This window comes from Gilbertella persicaria (assembly GCF_025201335.1).
Source record: "Gilbertella persicaria strain CBS 190.32 chromosome Unknown B0P05scaffold_43, whole genome shotgun sequence".
In the NCBI taxonomy this organism is placed as follows: domain Eukaryota; kingdom Fungi; phylum Mucoromycota; class Mucoromycetes; order Mucorales; family Choanephoraceae; genus Gilbertella; species Gilbertella persicaria.
Genome location: NW_026252004.1, coordinates 69,178 through 83,360, shown reverse-complemented (window position 1 = coordinate 83,360; position 14,183 = coordinate 69,178). Strand labels below are relative to the sequence as shown.

Genomic DNA, 14,183 nt, shown 5'->3' with positions numbered 1-14,183 from the left:
TTTTCGACGGATTCTATTAAAAAAAAAAGGAGAAAGGAAGAAAAAATAACATATAAAAAAGAGGGAACAAGATATACTACTACCATAAATATCCAATGTATAAAGAATAGAAAAAAAATTAAAGTAGTACTATACTTATATTTCGTCATTTTTTGATGTGTTAGAAAGCTTCTAGCCTCCACATGTCTGATCGTCCCATAAAAATTGTCCGTTCGTTCGGACTCGAATTGACAGCTCTCGAGTATAAATACAAGAGGAACAATTTCTTGATGTTCTGTATTTTTTCCCTCCCTCTCCCCTAATATGCCTGTCGTTGTTCCTTTCTTTACAGGAGCAAAGCAACTCACGATTGATCTCGCAGAGCCTGTTGTTATTCTTCGTGGTGGGGCCAAAGATAAAATCACACATGTTCTTCAAGGCGAAGTCAATATCGTTCTTACCAAGCCTGTGTTGGCTTCTCGTGTGGTAATTCAATTCATTGGCAAGGCACATAGTTTATGGCCTGAAGGTATACGACCAGCCAGTCTTTTAAGACAGTATACTGACAGTGTATTCAACCCCAACCTAGGCATTGGCGCAAGAGGCACCAAACTCTACCATGAAAAAATCATTCATGAGCAAAACGTCATCTTACAATCTTTCCTCGATAGTCCCAAGCAAGAAGGCACATTAGCACCGGGTATTCATCGCTGGCCATTCCAGTTCCTGTTATTGAACCAGTTGATTGAGACAATTGAAGACGAGATGGCCAAAGTGTTTTATTATGTGACAGCCACTGTTCATCGTGTGGGTGTGGGTGCAACTAAGCTTCGATCACGCCGTGATATCCTGTTGCTTCGAACACCTCATTGGTCAGATAATGCATTGACAGCCAATTCACTACCTACGACATCCATTACTTCAGAACGCCACATGGACGTGTGTGATACGACTATCTGTATTGAAAAATCCATCGTCTCTTCCGGCACTCAGTTTCCTATTTCACTCTCGATTTCACCCAATATCAAACACGCCTTTATTGAGAGTATCTCAGTGATCTTGACCGAGAAAAGAGTCTATCGATTACCTGAATTTCAAGCACGTCGGGTTGAAGTTCATGATTTTAAAGTACCCATCTTGTCCGTCAGTAGTTTGGTCGATCCAGGCCTTGGTTCCACTGTGTCTCACTTATCGCTCAAGGAAATCAAACGTGCCCTCGGTGTCAAGAATGCCCATATTTCTCTCAACAATGGTTCTTTTCAACATCGAATAATATTCACGCTGCCCAACTGTGTGCATCTCAATCATTCGACAACGTATTCCGAAATCGATATTCGGCACACCCTTAAACTCCATATTGAACTCACATCCCCTTATAGCTGTCATGACACCAACAGTGTGACACGCACCAACATTCATTTAGAGACACCCATTACCATCTTGGACTGTCGCTTAAAAGAAGACTATAACTCACTTCCTACCTATGAAGAAGCTTTGTTATTTGATCCTGTCCTTGATGAAGATGTAGCTACCTCGAAACCAACGGGTTTCTTTCTCTGTCCTTGTTATTTAGAATACCAAAAGAAGCGCCATTGTAGTCGTCGAGAATGGATCAAACTTCGAAACCAACCCTCAAGTCCAGACGTTAGTCCTCCTTCTTATGAATCTATTCAGCCTAAGCGATAATATCCCTAATTACATTATTTATTCTAGATACCTTTTATTTGCATTTTACTTATTAAAAAAAATAATTTTCATTGGCTCATACATCATGCTCCATCAATGCTTTATTAAACTAGGAAGAGCAATAAAAGAGACCACAAGTCCCATGGTCACTAAGGATCCCACGACAAAAAACGCAAAGAAGATCAATCGACCATCATAGGCTGTCGTTGCCCATGTCTTGAGATAGAAGACAAGACGTTGACGCAAAGGCCATTGCGCTATATCGGACATGGTATCTGTAGGACGGAATTCCAGATACTGGGATCGAAATGCGACTTGATCTAGATCAGTAATATACGGTTGGTTCTTGTACTGTAGTCGCACTGTGGACTGAATGTAGCTGGGAGGAGGAGGCGATGTTTTTATGATATGTTCATATTTAGGTGGTGGTGGTGAAGTTCTTTTTTCGTTCATGGTTAAAGAGAGAAAGAAAGAGAGCAAACATGGATCTCGTATCTTATGCTCGGAAAAACAAGAGTTACAACAAACATGATAATGAACAAATAGATAATAAGGAGAGAAAGCATTGTCAAGTCCAAGCCGGATGAGTATAGCATGGCTTTGTTTATTCCGGACAATAGGTTATTCAATTACTGTCATCTTTCGTAATAAAGCTCTGACTTGATCATTATTCGTCACCACAGTCGTACTTGAACCATTCATAATCACTTTTGCATCCATATCTTTTGGTAAATGAATGGTAGTAATGCCATTGATGTCTTTTGTAATCTGTATGGGTATAGCATGCTATCAAGTGCGTTAAGCTATGGTTTAGCTGAGCACAACGTACCTCTTCAAATCGCTTAATGATAATATTCAAATCCGTATTGATCTTTGTATATCGATGGATAAACAGTTGATCATCTCTTACACTTGTACTGGGTTGGATCTCAAGCCGATTGTTGTAATAGTTTAAAGTACCATGGATAGGTGCCCATACAGTAGAGATACCATTGACTGTCGCTGGCATCATGTTGGGTTCAATCGACTTGGCTAATTTCTCACTGACAGAGATGCGCTCCCAATCACGCTGGAGATCAATACGAATCACTTGCCCAGGTTCATAAATAGAGACTTGCGTATCAGACACTTGTTCTTTAATCAGACCAGACCCTTTCATTTTAGGCAATAGCAAATGCTTTGCACTGGCATGGGTTTGCCAATGCGTATGTAGAATAGAAGGCACATCTTCTAGTTTTAAGCGTGTATCTAAAGGTAAACGAATACAGTTCATTTTGCACTGTGGAGGTATGTGTTGTTGAATAGGATGAGGTGTATCAGGGTCTAATTAAATGTCAACAGAGTCTATTTAAAAAGGGGCAAATGTTACCTATAAATATACACGTATTTAATTCAGATGCTCCCCAATGCTCTAGGAACCAAGATAGAAACCCCTTTGTGATACACGCTGAATCACCAGTAAACACAATACATGGTTCACGTATGGTCTTTTTAGACAACAAGGCTGCCTCTAACGATGTAATGGACTGTACAGCACCAGTGTTCATCAATTCACCATGCGTCAATGGCATTTGAGGCAAATACAACAGGTCATGTCGACCACTGTTCATCCATTCACCACAGATATTAGCGTATTTGAGACTTTGATCTGCCATTGGATTGACTACATATATAGGCGTCTGATGTCGCTCAGGTCCGATTTCTTTCCCCAGCGACCGAAAATAAGCCTCAATGTCGCCTATTAAATCAAACAGGATGCCAGATGCTGGACAGACAAGCACGACATTATGCAGCGATTGAATGGTCCGTGCTAATTGGACCAACAGACGTGACTTGGCTCGTTCAAACGACGCGTCTTTTTCTGAGGGTTGTGTGAGTCCAGCCACAACAACCACATCTGTGTCTTTCAGGATATCATCATCAAACGGTGCTGGATGAAGGTGTGTATAGACAGACGAGGTCGACAGAAAAGCAATACGTTTAAAACTGGTCTCTAAAAGCCAGTTAGCGCTGCCAAGTGAGTATCCCGAGCTGTAAGGGATAACGTTCAATGTCGAGAAAAGCGAGAGTGTTTCGGTGTATCGGACAGGCTGGATTTTCTCTATGCAGGACACGATGTCTTTGGATGTATAGATGGATCGCCAGCCTTCTGGAATGGCTTGTTGAAACATATCGCCGAGTTGTGAGAAATGAGTGGAGGAAGAAGGTTCTGTCTGAGTGGCTGTCTGTCCATGGTAAATGACTAATTCTTCCATACGTTGTCTATCCCTGTATCAGCCTCACACATAGATAGAGGTGCATCATTCGACTTACTTGGCATATTCAATGGTGGGTTCAGTTGCAATAATTCTGCCTTGATAGCCTAAATATTCGGTCAAATAAGGCAACCCCAACATGCATTGACTATTGGCTATCAGTACCAAGTCAATACTGTCTAGATTGATTAAACTAAAGTCAGGTGTACGAAATACGCTGAGATGGTCACAGTGATTCATGCTTGTCTGAAGAAGCGAGTACTGTGTATCCATTGTACGTTTTCCTTGAGTACTGAACGTAGCTAATATTGACGCGAGATCATGGGTAGTTGGTTCAACAGGCGATGAAGACTCAGGTTTTGATATCGTCCGTGTCTCAAGAGGACAATTGATAAGCACTGTATGTTGATTTATTTTACATAGAAAAGTATTAGGTGTAGAGCCTTTATGGTCGAGACATTGTAATTTCATTGTTTATCAAAATGAAAGAAACAAAAGTGTGCATGAACCAATGTCGTGGCTTTTAAGAACTGCCAGTCACAAACCTCAAAGAGACTTTTTTTTTTTCTTTTTTTTTTTGGAGAGCCTTTTCTTGTTTTGTCTCTTTTTTCTTTAAAGACTATTGGCAAAGATGTATTTGATGTATTATTTAAACGACCAAGGAGAGCGTATCTATACTCTCAAGGTAAGTCATATGAACATAGGTTTTTATACTGATCTCGGTTATAGAAAACTGATCCTAAGGGTATGCCCACCAAGTCTGCTCATCCTGCACGTTTCTCTCCCGATGACAAGTTCTCTCGTCAACGTGTCACTATTAAGAAGAGATTCAAGATTTTGCCTACTCAACTTCCTGCTCGTGCTCTTTAATCATTTCTATACATATCGCATTTTTTATATACATTGTAAATTAACATTTATTTGAACAGAAGGAGGATGTAATAAACAGACAAAAAAAATATATAGACACAAACAGGGGAAAGGTAATCTAGGCTATTGTTATAGTGATTCAATATGAGACAGTATTATACACATGTCGAATTCCGAAAAATACTTTGCATTTTTTACTGTCAGCAACTCTATATTTAGTTTAAATCTTATGTTTCTTTATCATCCTTTAAGCAGTGAGTGTATTGGCATGAAGGTCTTTTACAACGTAAGCGACTGTTTATGAGAGTTGACTGCTCTTGTTGTTTTATGGCATACCAGTTTATGTTCTAGTTGCTCTCTAGTGCAAATGTACCAAGTAAGGAGGAACTACTTCATTTAGTGCGGATCACTCAAAGTAATGCGAAATATCATAATCATTGAATTATTACAATTCGAGAATATCTTTTCTTTCCATGATAAGACTGAATATCGAAAGCCTCGGTGTGATTACCTTCAGGAAACCGAACCTTGAAGTAGTTTTGTTTACGATATTCACTGTCTGCCAACTATCACAAAAAGAAGTTTTTAAAAAACACGGTGCAAAGGGACCAAAAAGTGTAGAACGTAATTGGTACCCTAGTGGCTTACTTAACCGTATTCAAAGTCCGAGTACACCAGTTTTATACGCCAAGGGAAAAAAAACTCTTTTTCTTTTGATATATTCCGCAGCACAGTAGCAGGGTTCCCTTACTTGCAAGGGCACGGAAGAAAAGTTAGTGCTATGGAGGAACTGTCCGCGGGAGTGGCGTCTTATGGGCTGTGAGAAATCGCAGAACTAAAAAAGTTCGGACTCTGACATGCGCTCTGTAGTAACCTTTTGACCCCTTTGTTTGCCATTGCTTTGACTGGTTCCGGCCGACATCTGGTTCGTTCAGAGTCTTGGCAAGCAAAGTAGCTACGTGCAACTTGGACTTACTGATGTCGATACCAGGGAAGTGATAAGAAAAATTTTTTTTTGACTGATACTAATTACATACCATGTTTGCTTAGGCTTATCCTTACTGATCCTACAAATTGGCACAGTAGCAGGGTTCCCTTACTTGCAAGGGCACGGAAGAAAAGTTAGTGCTATGGAGGAACTGTCCGCGGGAGTGGCGTCTTATGGGCTGTGAGAGATCACAGAACTAAAAAAGTTCGGACTCTGACATGCGCTCTGTAGTAACCTTTTGACCCCTTTGTTTGCCATTGCTTTGACTGGTTCTGGCCGACATCTGGTTCGTTCAGAGTCTTGGCAAGCAAAGTAGCTACGTGCAACTTGGACTTACTGATGTCGATACCAGGGAAGTGATAAGAAAAATTTTTTTTTGACTGATACTAATTACATACCATGTTTGCTTAGGCTTATCCTTACTGATCCTACAAATTGGCACAGTAGCAGGGTTCCCTTACTTGCAAGGGCACGGAAGAAAAGTTAGTGCTATGGAGGAACTGTCCGCGGGAGTGGCGTCTTATGGGCTGTGAGAGATCACAGAACTAAAAAAGTTCGGACTCTGACATGCGCTCTGTAGTAACCTTTTGACCCCTTTGTTTGCCATTGCTTTGACTGGTTCTGGCCGACATCTGGTTCGTTCAGAGTCTTGGCAAGCAAAGTAGCTACGTGCAGCTCCAAATGTTTACTTTGTAAGAAGCTAGCCTTATTCCAGCTGAAGGGCTGGATATGTTTGTTCTCTTATGTTGGCTATTTGGTGACTCAAGGCTTGTTCTTTTCACTCTGCATAGAGTACATGATACTCAAAAATCGAAAGCAACTTGTTCTTTGCCTTCATCATCCAATTGTGGTGCTTGGAAGCAGTAATCTCTTGAAGCTCATAGTTTTATTGCGGACTCACTACATTCAGGATGGCAGCATCCGTTGTCTTCATACAGCGACAACACAATGTGACAAAAGTCTTTAATCTATAAAGAGCACTTTATTTGTGAAGATGTCAATTGCAAGCAAACAGACCATAGCTGTAGTGAAATACATATAAAACAATAATATTATAGATTCAGTTCATATAAATAGTTTTTCTTGTCAATGATTATTTCAATCAATAGAGCATTCTGTTGTTCTTGAATCAAACCGATTGTATTATCTCCTAATACAATTCTCGAGCAAATGTATTCATAATTCATAACGTTAAAATCTGGTGTTTGCTACATCTATTTCTAATTTGCTAGTGATATTGTTCTTCTCCATATTACTCGTTGCTTTTGTGTAAGCACAAACATCAGATTGTGACCGCTATGAGTGTCATCCCAGTTAGCCAATAGCCAAAGCAGTCGTCCGGAATCAGTTACAATGATATATTTATATACAGTTCTATCCATATATAGTCATTTATCTGAAATGTAAATCATCTAAATCAAGCAATGCATCAAGGATCTTAGATAACATCTGGTTAGCTTGTCCTATATCTATCGATTTGTTTTTATTGTATAGGAAATCTCAATGATACAAATGTCAGCGATTATAGGTAAACTTCTACATAATGATTAGAAGAATTAATAAATCTTTTTTTTTTGTTAGCTTAGAGTATTAAACTTGGTGACAAAGTTTGAAACAAATAAACCAGGATGAGCTATCCTAAAAATTGAGTAGCAACAATAAACAAACATTTAAGTATGGTTCATACAATTGTAGTTAGAGAAGGGGCAATCCTAAAAAGATTAACATTACCCCTATTTTCAAACTTCGGGTACACCGATTCAGTATACCGGTTTTATCTGCTGTCGCAGTGTTGTGATGTAGCCAAATAGGGCTTTCACTTTGAACTGTTGCTGGTTGATCAAGTGCAGTTTAGTAACAAGTTCCCGTAACCTTTTTTTTTTTTGTTTCTACTGTAATTTGATTTGACTTCTTTGATTTTCTTCAAATACTATGCAGCTCTCTTCTTGGCTTCCCTAGACGTCGCTAGCCAAGAGTCAGTTTTAAAATCTGGCCGTTCTCTGTCGAAGCCAAAGCTAGATTATCTGCAACCAATGGCTACAATTCTCTTCAGAGTGAAGCGTTTTATCTTTAAAGCTCTATTTCAACATTGTAGGTTTATATTTAGAAATAGACTTGTTGACAAAGAGTTTATATTCATCGTATTTCTAGTAATTAAGATTGAACGTTTGTATATCTTTTCAATATCAAGGGGAATATAGGCATCAAACCAACCTATTATGAATATACTAAATATACAAAGCTTGAATCACATAAATTTTCGACATTTTTAACCTCATTCTTAATATTAATACCCTTATTAAAAATCAACGCCTTATTATTCTATCAGCGTGCATTTAAAATCTCTGTTGAAGTAATATGCAGAGAACTGTGTTTATATATGAAAGTTTGACAAAGTTGCATTCAATTTTCTGAAGTCTTTTTTACATATTTTTTATTCCGTATTTGGACAATATGAGGCTACAACAATAATTCAAAAGACTTATGTTGATATGAGTGAAATGATTGATAATATTATTTGAAATTCTCCATATCTTATGACTAGTATCAATACAAAAAAAAAAAGAATGAAGCGAAGTTTATTTGATTTAGGCTTGAAGACATAGTCTCACATAATAGCAGCATAAGACATTTTATTTTTTTACTGGTTTTTGAGTGCGATACCTTATTTTCTTATGGCTATTTATATTCGTTTCGTATCTTACTGATACGTTGACAAGGAACGTTTAAATGAAACATTGTTTGAGACAAGAAATGCCTCAATTCGAATTGTAAGTGGACCTGTGCCAAGTTAAATGTTGAAGCGTTACACGCATTAAATAAGCGTTTTATGTTAAGTTGGCGAAGTAACACAAGCTAAAAAGTACATGGCTCTTACCAACTCTTAACACTTTTAGTCGGTTGCGGGGATTGACAAATCTCCAAACCTAAAAGCCACCCAACAACTAAGATCATATGCTAGTGTAGCAGCTAGAACTCGAGTATCACTCATGCACCAAGGCATCGTTGAACCTAACAAAGATGCAGACTCACCTTTGCGAGAATTTCAGTCGAGAACTTATTGAGCAGCTAGCCATGAGGATGCTTTCTTACTCGACATTACTCCAGTTAAGAAAGAATACACTGGTCTCCAGTGTATGCAGGAAATCAGCGCTCAACGCCCAAAGATCTACGCTTGCTCCATCTTGAGAGACGGTCCAACTCAGTACCTGGAATTGTATATCGAAAAAGATGATGATGACAACGATCTTATGGAGCATGGTGTAGTCTTTAAAAAGTCAAAATTGCGAATTTTCTCTTGCAGGACAGCAGATGCCACACTCTGATTTGTTACTGTGAAATTATCCGAATTACCTTTACGTCCCAAAAAGGTAGTTCTTGAGTTTAGCTCCATTTGGAAAGGTAATTGATGTAGGAATCAATACAGAAACCACCACCGGATGGTTTATGGGCGCAGAATATGCTGTCATTGGTATTCCTTCTGGTCCCTCAGAATCAACAGACAACCCCAAGTATCAGCCTTTGGAGCATAACAATCGTTGGTGCGAAAGCGAAAATCAAATATTCCACGCAACCTGGAACAATATGTCCACTTGGTGCAGGTATTGCCACCAAACTGGACACACAAAGTTTGAATGTGAGAAGTCGAAAGCTAGAATTATATGTTATGCGTGCCATCAATTAGGACACCGCTCGTTTGAATGTCCTAAGAAACAGTCTATGACGCCCAGCAAGCGTTCAAAGAGAGAAAGATCAGCTCTTGGAAAGACCACCCAACCAAGAAAAGAAGCATCCAAGCCTGAAGGGCAAAGCAGTATTGAAGTCAAAAGTAGCAACTTTGGCCAGACAGAGATCAACGTCGACAAAGATAATGATGACGATACTAGGATGAATAGATGAAGCGAGCATACGATCTATTACAGCTAATGTATCTGTATTCTGGTCACTTAGCCATGAATATCTGTACGTGATAATAAAGTCTGATATTTATTTGTAGTATGTATACAGATTCTATATTTTGTAGCGCGATAGGGCTACAAAAAAGAGGTGCTCGACAATGAGATATTATAAAGTTAAAAGAGATAAAATAAAATTAAAAATGAGACAAGGACTATATAAAAGTTTAAACTAAGCGAAACAATGATGAAACGAAGAAGGAGAGATGAAGGAATCAGTCGAGACAATTTGTCTCTTCAGCAGCGTGGCGGCCAACTGCCCGGAGGGTTTGACTGAATGCTATACTTGCAAGGAAGGGCTCTCTTCGATGTATATGAGCCCAATGAGCTTTCCAAAGTTCTGAGAGAGCAATGACAAGTAAAGTTTCGACTTCAATCGGACAAGAATTGTTGAAATTGATTTTGTTGAAATCTAGGGATTGAAGAGCTGAGGAGATATCATCGATAGAGGTACCAGGCCAAAGAAATTCACGAATAACAATATCCCAGAAGATGAATTTCTGGGGGCATCGAAAGAGAAAGTAGAAGTCAGTTTCAACTTCTTGACAAAAGGAACAAAGTGGGGTAGGAGCAGTGGAAAGAGACATGTTGAAGAGAAGGGATTTGGTAAGGACTTTCCCAGTTAGCAAACAGTAAATAGTGTTACGCTATACGCTGGTAAAAGTCATGCACCAAAAGAGCTTCCAAGCAGAAGGAGAGACAGAAGATTGACCAACAAATCCCTGCATAGATGCTTTTACCAATGCGGCTTTAAAAGAACGTCGAGCATATTGAAAGGTATCATTTTGAGGATCTGTAATTGGTAGGTGCAAGGCATGAATAAAAGAACAAAATCCAGTAGAGCGCTTGATTGTTGGTACGTAGACAGGATTGTAAAGGTCAAGGGAAGAGGAGGCAAGGCATTGTTGGAAAAAGGGTTCCAGTTGGCATCTACCATCATTCACCGCTCTAAGAAACTTTCGGTTGACAAAGAATAGATCTCCAGAGATATTAGCCCTCTACAATGGGTCGGAGGAAATGTCCTTGAGGATGATAGGCATATAGAGCAGAAACAGGAAGAGACCGTAGTTTTGGAGACAAAATACTAGAGGCAGAGAGGGGAACAATTACAGAGAGAGGTAGCAGAAGACAGTCAATCGAGCTAGGCATGTATGTGTAATTATTGCGTGGAATAAAGTCCATAGTTCGACAGATTATTGTGACGGTGTTGGTAGCCATGAATCTAAACGAATGTGGACGAGCTCGAGAGAAAAGTAAGTGAAGCAAAAGATTGTCCGTTTGAAGTAGTTGGCAGCAATGATGGAGAGCGAAATCATGCACTAGACTACGTTCTGCTGTTGGGTGAATGAGCGGATGAACCCAACGGAAGTACAATGAGCTTTGCTGTGTCTCAAGGTCCAAGGCACCTAAACCACCAAATCTTCTAGGTGTAGTCATCAGTTTCCAACTTAGGCGAGGAAAAATACCATGAGTGACAAATGATGTGATTACACTTTTGATCGACTGAACAATGGCTTTTGTTACGGGTGTGACTCCTAGCAGATACTAACATTTTGACAGAATGAGCGTATTTGCTACAGTAGCGCGTCCTAAAACTGAAAGGTTGCGGCTGGCATAAGAATCAGCGGCTGCTTTTAAAGATCCAATAAACGAGGAGAAGAAGGATGTTCGCTGAGTGGATGATTGTATCAGAGGGAAGCCCAAGTAAATAATGGGATCAGTATCGCTGGAATCCCAAATTTTGCTGATTTCAAGGTCTTCTAATACGGATATCCACTTGTCATTCATATCTCTACCTGATAGAGAAAGAGCTCGAACTTTATTGAAGTTGATTTTGGAGTTGGAAGCATCACAGTAGGTACGCAAATGCACTTGTAGTCTGAACAAATCGTCAACATCGTGTAGGAACACCATAGTATCATCCGCATAGCTTAGAAGCTTGATAGGTGGCAGAATTGGCTGAATATCAGTCAAATTAGATTTGAAGCGATACCCAGTAAGATAATCATCCATAAGTATAGTTTGTAGTAGAGGTTCAAGGGTGAAGTTGTAAAGAATACAAGAGATTGGATCACCTTGCTTCAAACCACGGTGTTTGGGTACTAGAGTAGATGATAGCCAACCATTCATGTTGATACGAATCTTGTTTTGCTGGAAGAGAAAGTATAGGCAATCGACTAATGTTTCAGGAAAACCAAGGTGCCGTAGTACGAGAGATAGGTATTCTAAATTAACCCGATCGTAAGCCTTTTCTTGGTCTAGTAGTAGCCCTAAGTCTTGATCTTCTTCCTTATAGTTGTAGGCAGCATTTTCCATGATTATTTGAGTCAACATACCATGTTCAGCAATGAACCTTCCAGGCATAAACCCTAGCTGGTGTCGATTGATCATGGGGGATGCTATCGACATGATGCGCTGATTAAGAATTCTGGTAAAGATTTTGTTATCAGTGTTAACCAATTGTATTGGCCTATAGTTGCTTGCAGATGTTAAGTCACCCTTTTTCGGAAGCAATGTCATCAATGATATTAGCCAAGAGTCAGGAAAAAGAGACTGGGACAAATCATTGTTGCATACTTGAGGTATTAGAGGCTTTAGGCAAGGGATGCGAAGGACAATACCAAGAATTTCATAAGGCAAACCATCACTACCAGCACTACTTTTTCGAGGAGAGCGTTTGCTTGCATCTAATATTTCATCCCAAGTGAACGGATTGATCAATGTTGATGCTTGCTCAGTAGTGATTTCCTGGTAGGTAGAACTCAATAGTAATCGTACATCCCTTAACTTGATGCGGTCAGGCTCGTACAAAGTCTTGTAAAAGTCAACCATGACAGCAGTTAGGCTTGCAGTAGTGGAGACAAGAGTCTGAGTCTGAGGGTCTCGAAGTGCAAGAATTGACCTTTGAGAAGAACGAGTAGTAGCCAATCGTTTAAGATAGCCAGCAGATTTTTTTCCTTTTTCACGCCAGACTTTGCCTGCTTTCAACTGATCAATTGCAGCCATCTCTTCTTGTAGTGTACTAAGTAAGGATTCTACCGAAGGTAACAAAGACGACAATATAGATGTATTTTTATACTCTCGAAGAATTCTGTTTCGTTTCGATTGTAAACGCTTAATGGTTTTCGTTCTCCAATTGAGCCTATCTAACTGAAAACTTCGAGTGTATAACTTGACTTGTGCTTTTAATTAATCCCAAATGTCCTGAACGGATTTACCAGAGTTTGGATCAAGTAGGTTTTCTTGCTCAATATGTTTTGCTATGTGATCCGTAAGACCCTCTCGAAAAGCAGCCAATTTTGCCAAAAATGGATTACCCTTCCAGGATCCCTTTCCCATTGCGGCTGAAGAAAGCTGATAATGGATCGTCAGTAAAGCATGATCCGTCCAACTGTACTTAACAAAGGATTGTGACATATATTTGATATTGGATGCATGTGGTGATGAACAGAAAATGTAATCAATATGGCTACGATTCCCGATGGTGCCAACAAAGGTAGGTAGCAGTTCATGTTCAAAACAATTATGGTATAGTGCAGACAGTAGAGTGGTCCAATCTGCGTCTATGTTTGATTGTTTGTGAATGTCATAATTGAAATCACCAACGATGATGGTTGGGACGGTGGAAGAACGTAATTGGGTCATAAGAGCTTAGTTGGCAGCTAAATTTCTAAAGAAGTGGAGTCTACCGGTTCTCTCAGCAGGGGCATAAATATTAACGATGTACATTATAGGAGAAGAAGGATCTTGAGTGCCAGAGACAGAAGCAAGGATGCATCTATTGCCTTGAGCAGTGATCTCTTCATGTTGTTGAATAGCATAGTTGGGATTGAATGATACAATACCGCAATGTTCAGTCCATATACTGGATTTCGCCTGAAGCATTGTATCGAGTATAGATTTAGATCTTAAGGAATTGGCATGGGTCTCTTGGAAGCAAAATATGTCATATTGAGTAGAGCGTATAAATCGAAAGAATAAGGAACGTTTTATTGAATCATGCGCTTTGATGAGGCCACGACAGTTAAGTGTGGCTATCTGTAGCTGTTTTTGAGTCATATTTTTTAAATTAGTGTTGGGTGTAAGTTTCATCTCCTGGAGAATTACTAGGAGGATTGCCTAAACCCATTTTGTCCTTTTGTACCGGTTGATTACTTCGCTTAGTGTTAAAAATTTGATCGGGTCTCATTAGGGAATTGCCGATCACTACAGCTATAGCTTCCTCAACTTTGCTTTCTTCATCACCCCCATCAACGTCAATTTCCACATCGTCATCACTCTCATCCCTGGTTTGTTCAATTTCCTGCTTTTTCAAAATGGGTAATAACGTTTGTTTCTGCTTGCCATTGGCCGAGACAACTGCATTCTCTTTCGCTTTGTCTTTCTTTAAAAAGGCAGTTGTTCTTGCAGCAGGTGCGTCGCTTGACTGCTGAGGAGTAGGAGCAGTTA

General features: G+C 39.5%; 4 protein-coding genes across 4 annotated transcripts; 2 read left to right on the top strand and 2 right to left on the bottom strand.

Moving 5' to 3' along the window:
• Positions 1–285: 285 nt before the first annotated feature.
• Positions 286–1,712, top strand: B0P05DRAFT_238759 (uncharacterized protein). The gene is made up of 2 exons (XM_051573305.1): positions 286–508; positions 569–1,712. The coding sequence occupies exons 1-2, from the start codon at positions 304–306 to the stop codon at positions 1,663–1,665; spliced, it is 1,302 nt and encodes a 433-aa protein (XP_051431584.1). The 5' UTR covers positions 286–303; the 3' UTR covers positions 1,666–1,712.
• A 46-nt stretch (positions 1,713–1,758) lies between these two features.
• B0P05DRAFT_590311 (uncharacterized protein) lies at positions 1,759–2,118 on the bottom strand (the record flags this gene model as incomplete). Its single annotated transcript, XM_051582798.1, has 1 exon — positions 1,759–2,118. The coding sequence occupies one exon, from the start codon at positions 2,116–2,118 to the stop codon at positions 1,759–1,761; it is 360 nt and encodes a 119-aa protein (XP_051431583.1).
• A 168-nt stretch (positions 2,119–2,286) lies between these two features.
• On the bottom strand, positions 2,287–3,920 carry B0P05DRAFT_581097 (beta-lactamase-like protein; the record flags this gene model as incomplete). The annotated part of the gene is made up of 3 exons (XM_051582070.1): positions 2,287–2,433; positions 2,576–2,988; positions 3,035–3,920. The coding sequence occupies 3 exons, from the start codon at positions 3,918–3,920 to the stop codon at positions 2,287–2,289; spliced, it is 1,446 nt and encodes a 481-aa protein (XP_051431582.1).
• Positions 3,921–4,512: 592 nt separating this feature from the next.
• B0P05DRAFT_555652 (H/ACA ribonucleoprotein complex subunit 3) lies at positions 4,513–4,890 on the top strand. The gene is made up of 2 exons (XM_051579820.1): positions 4,513–4,605; positions 4,650–4,890. Exons 1-2 carry the CDS (start codon positions 4,552–4,554, stop codon positions 4,788–4,790), a joined length of 195 nt encoding a protein of 64 aa, XP_051431581.1. The 5' UTR covers positions 4,513–4,551; the 3' UTR covers positions 4,791–4,890.
• The last annotated feature ends 9,293 nt before the right edge of the window (positions 4,891–14,183 follow it).

Excerpts from the sequence above, each read along its gene's own strand:
- B0P05DRAFT_555652 (XM_051579820.1), top strand. The coding sequence starts at position 4,552 with ATGTATTTGATGTATTATTTAAACGACCAAGGAGAGCGTATCTATACT. Across the intron at positions 4,606-4,649 it reads AGCGTATCTATACTCTCAAG|AAAACTGATCCTAAGGGTAT; the intron begins GTAAGTCATATG and ends TCTCGGTTATAG.
- B0P05DRAFT_238759 (XM_051573305.1), top strand. The coding sequence starts at position 304 with ATGCCTGTCGTTGTTCCTTTCTTTACAGGAGCAAAGCAACTCACGATT. Across the intron at positions 509-568 it reads ACATAGTTTATGGCCTGAAG|GCATTGGCGCAAGAGGCACC; the intron begins GTATACGACCAG and ends ACCCCAACCTAG.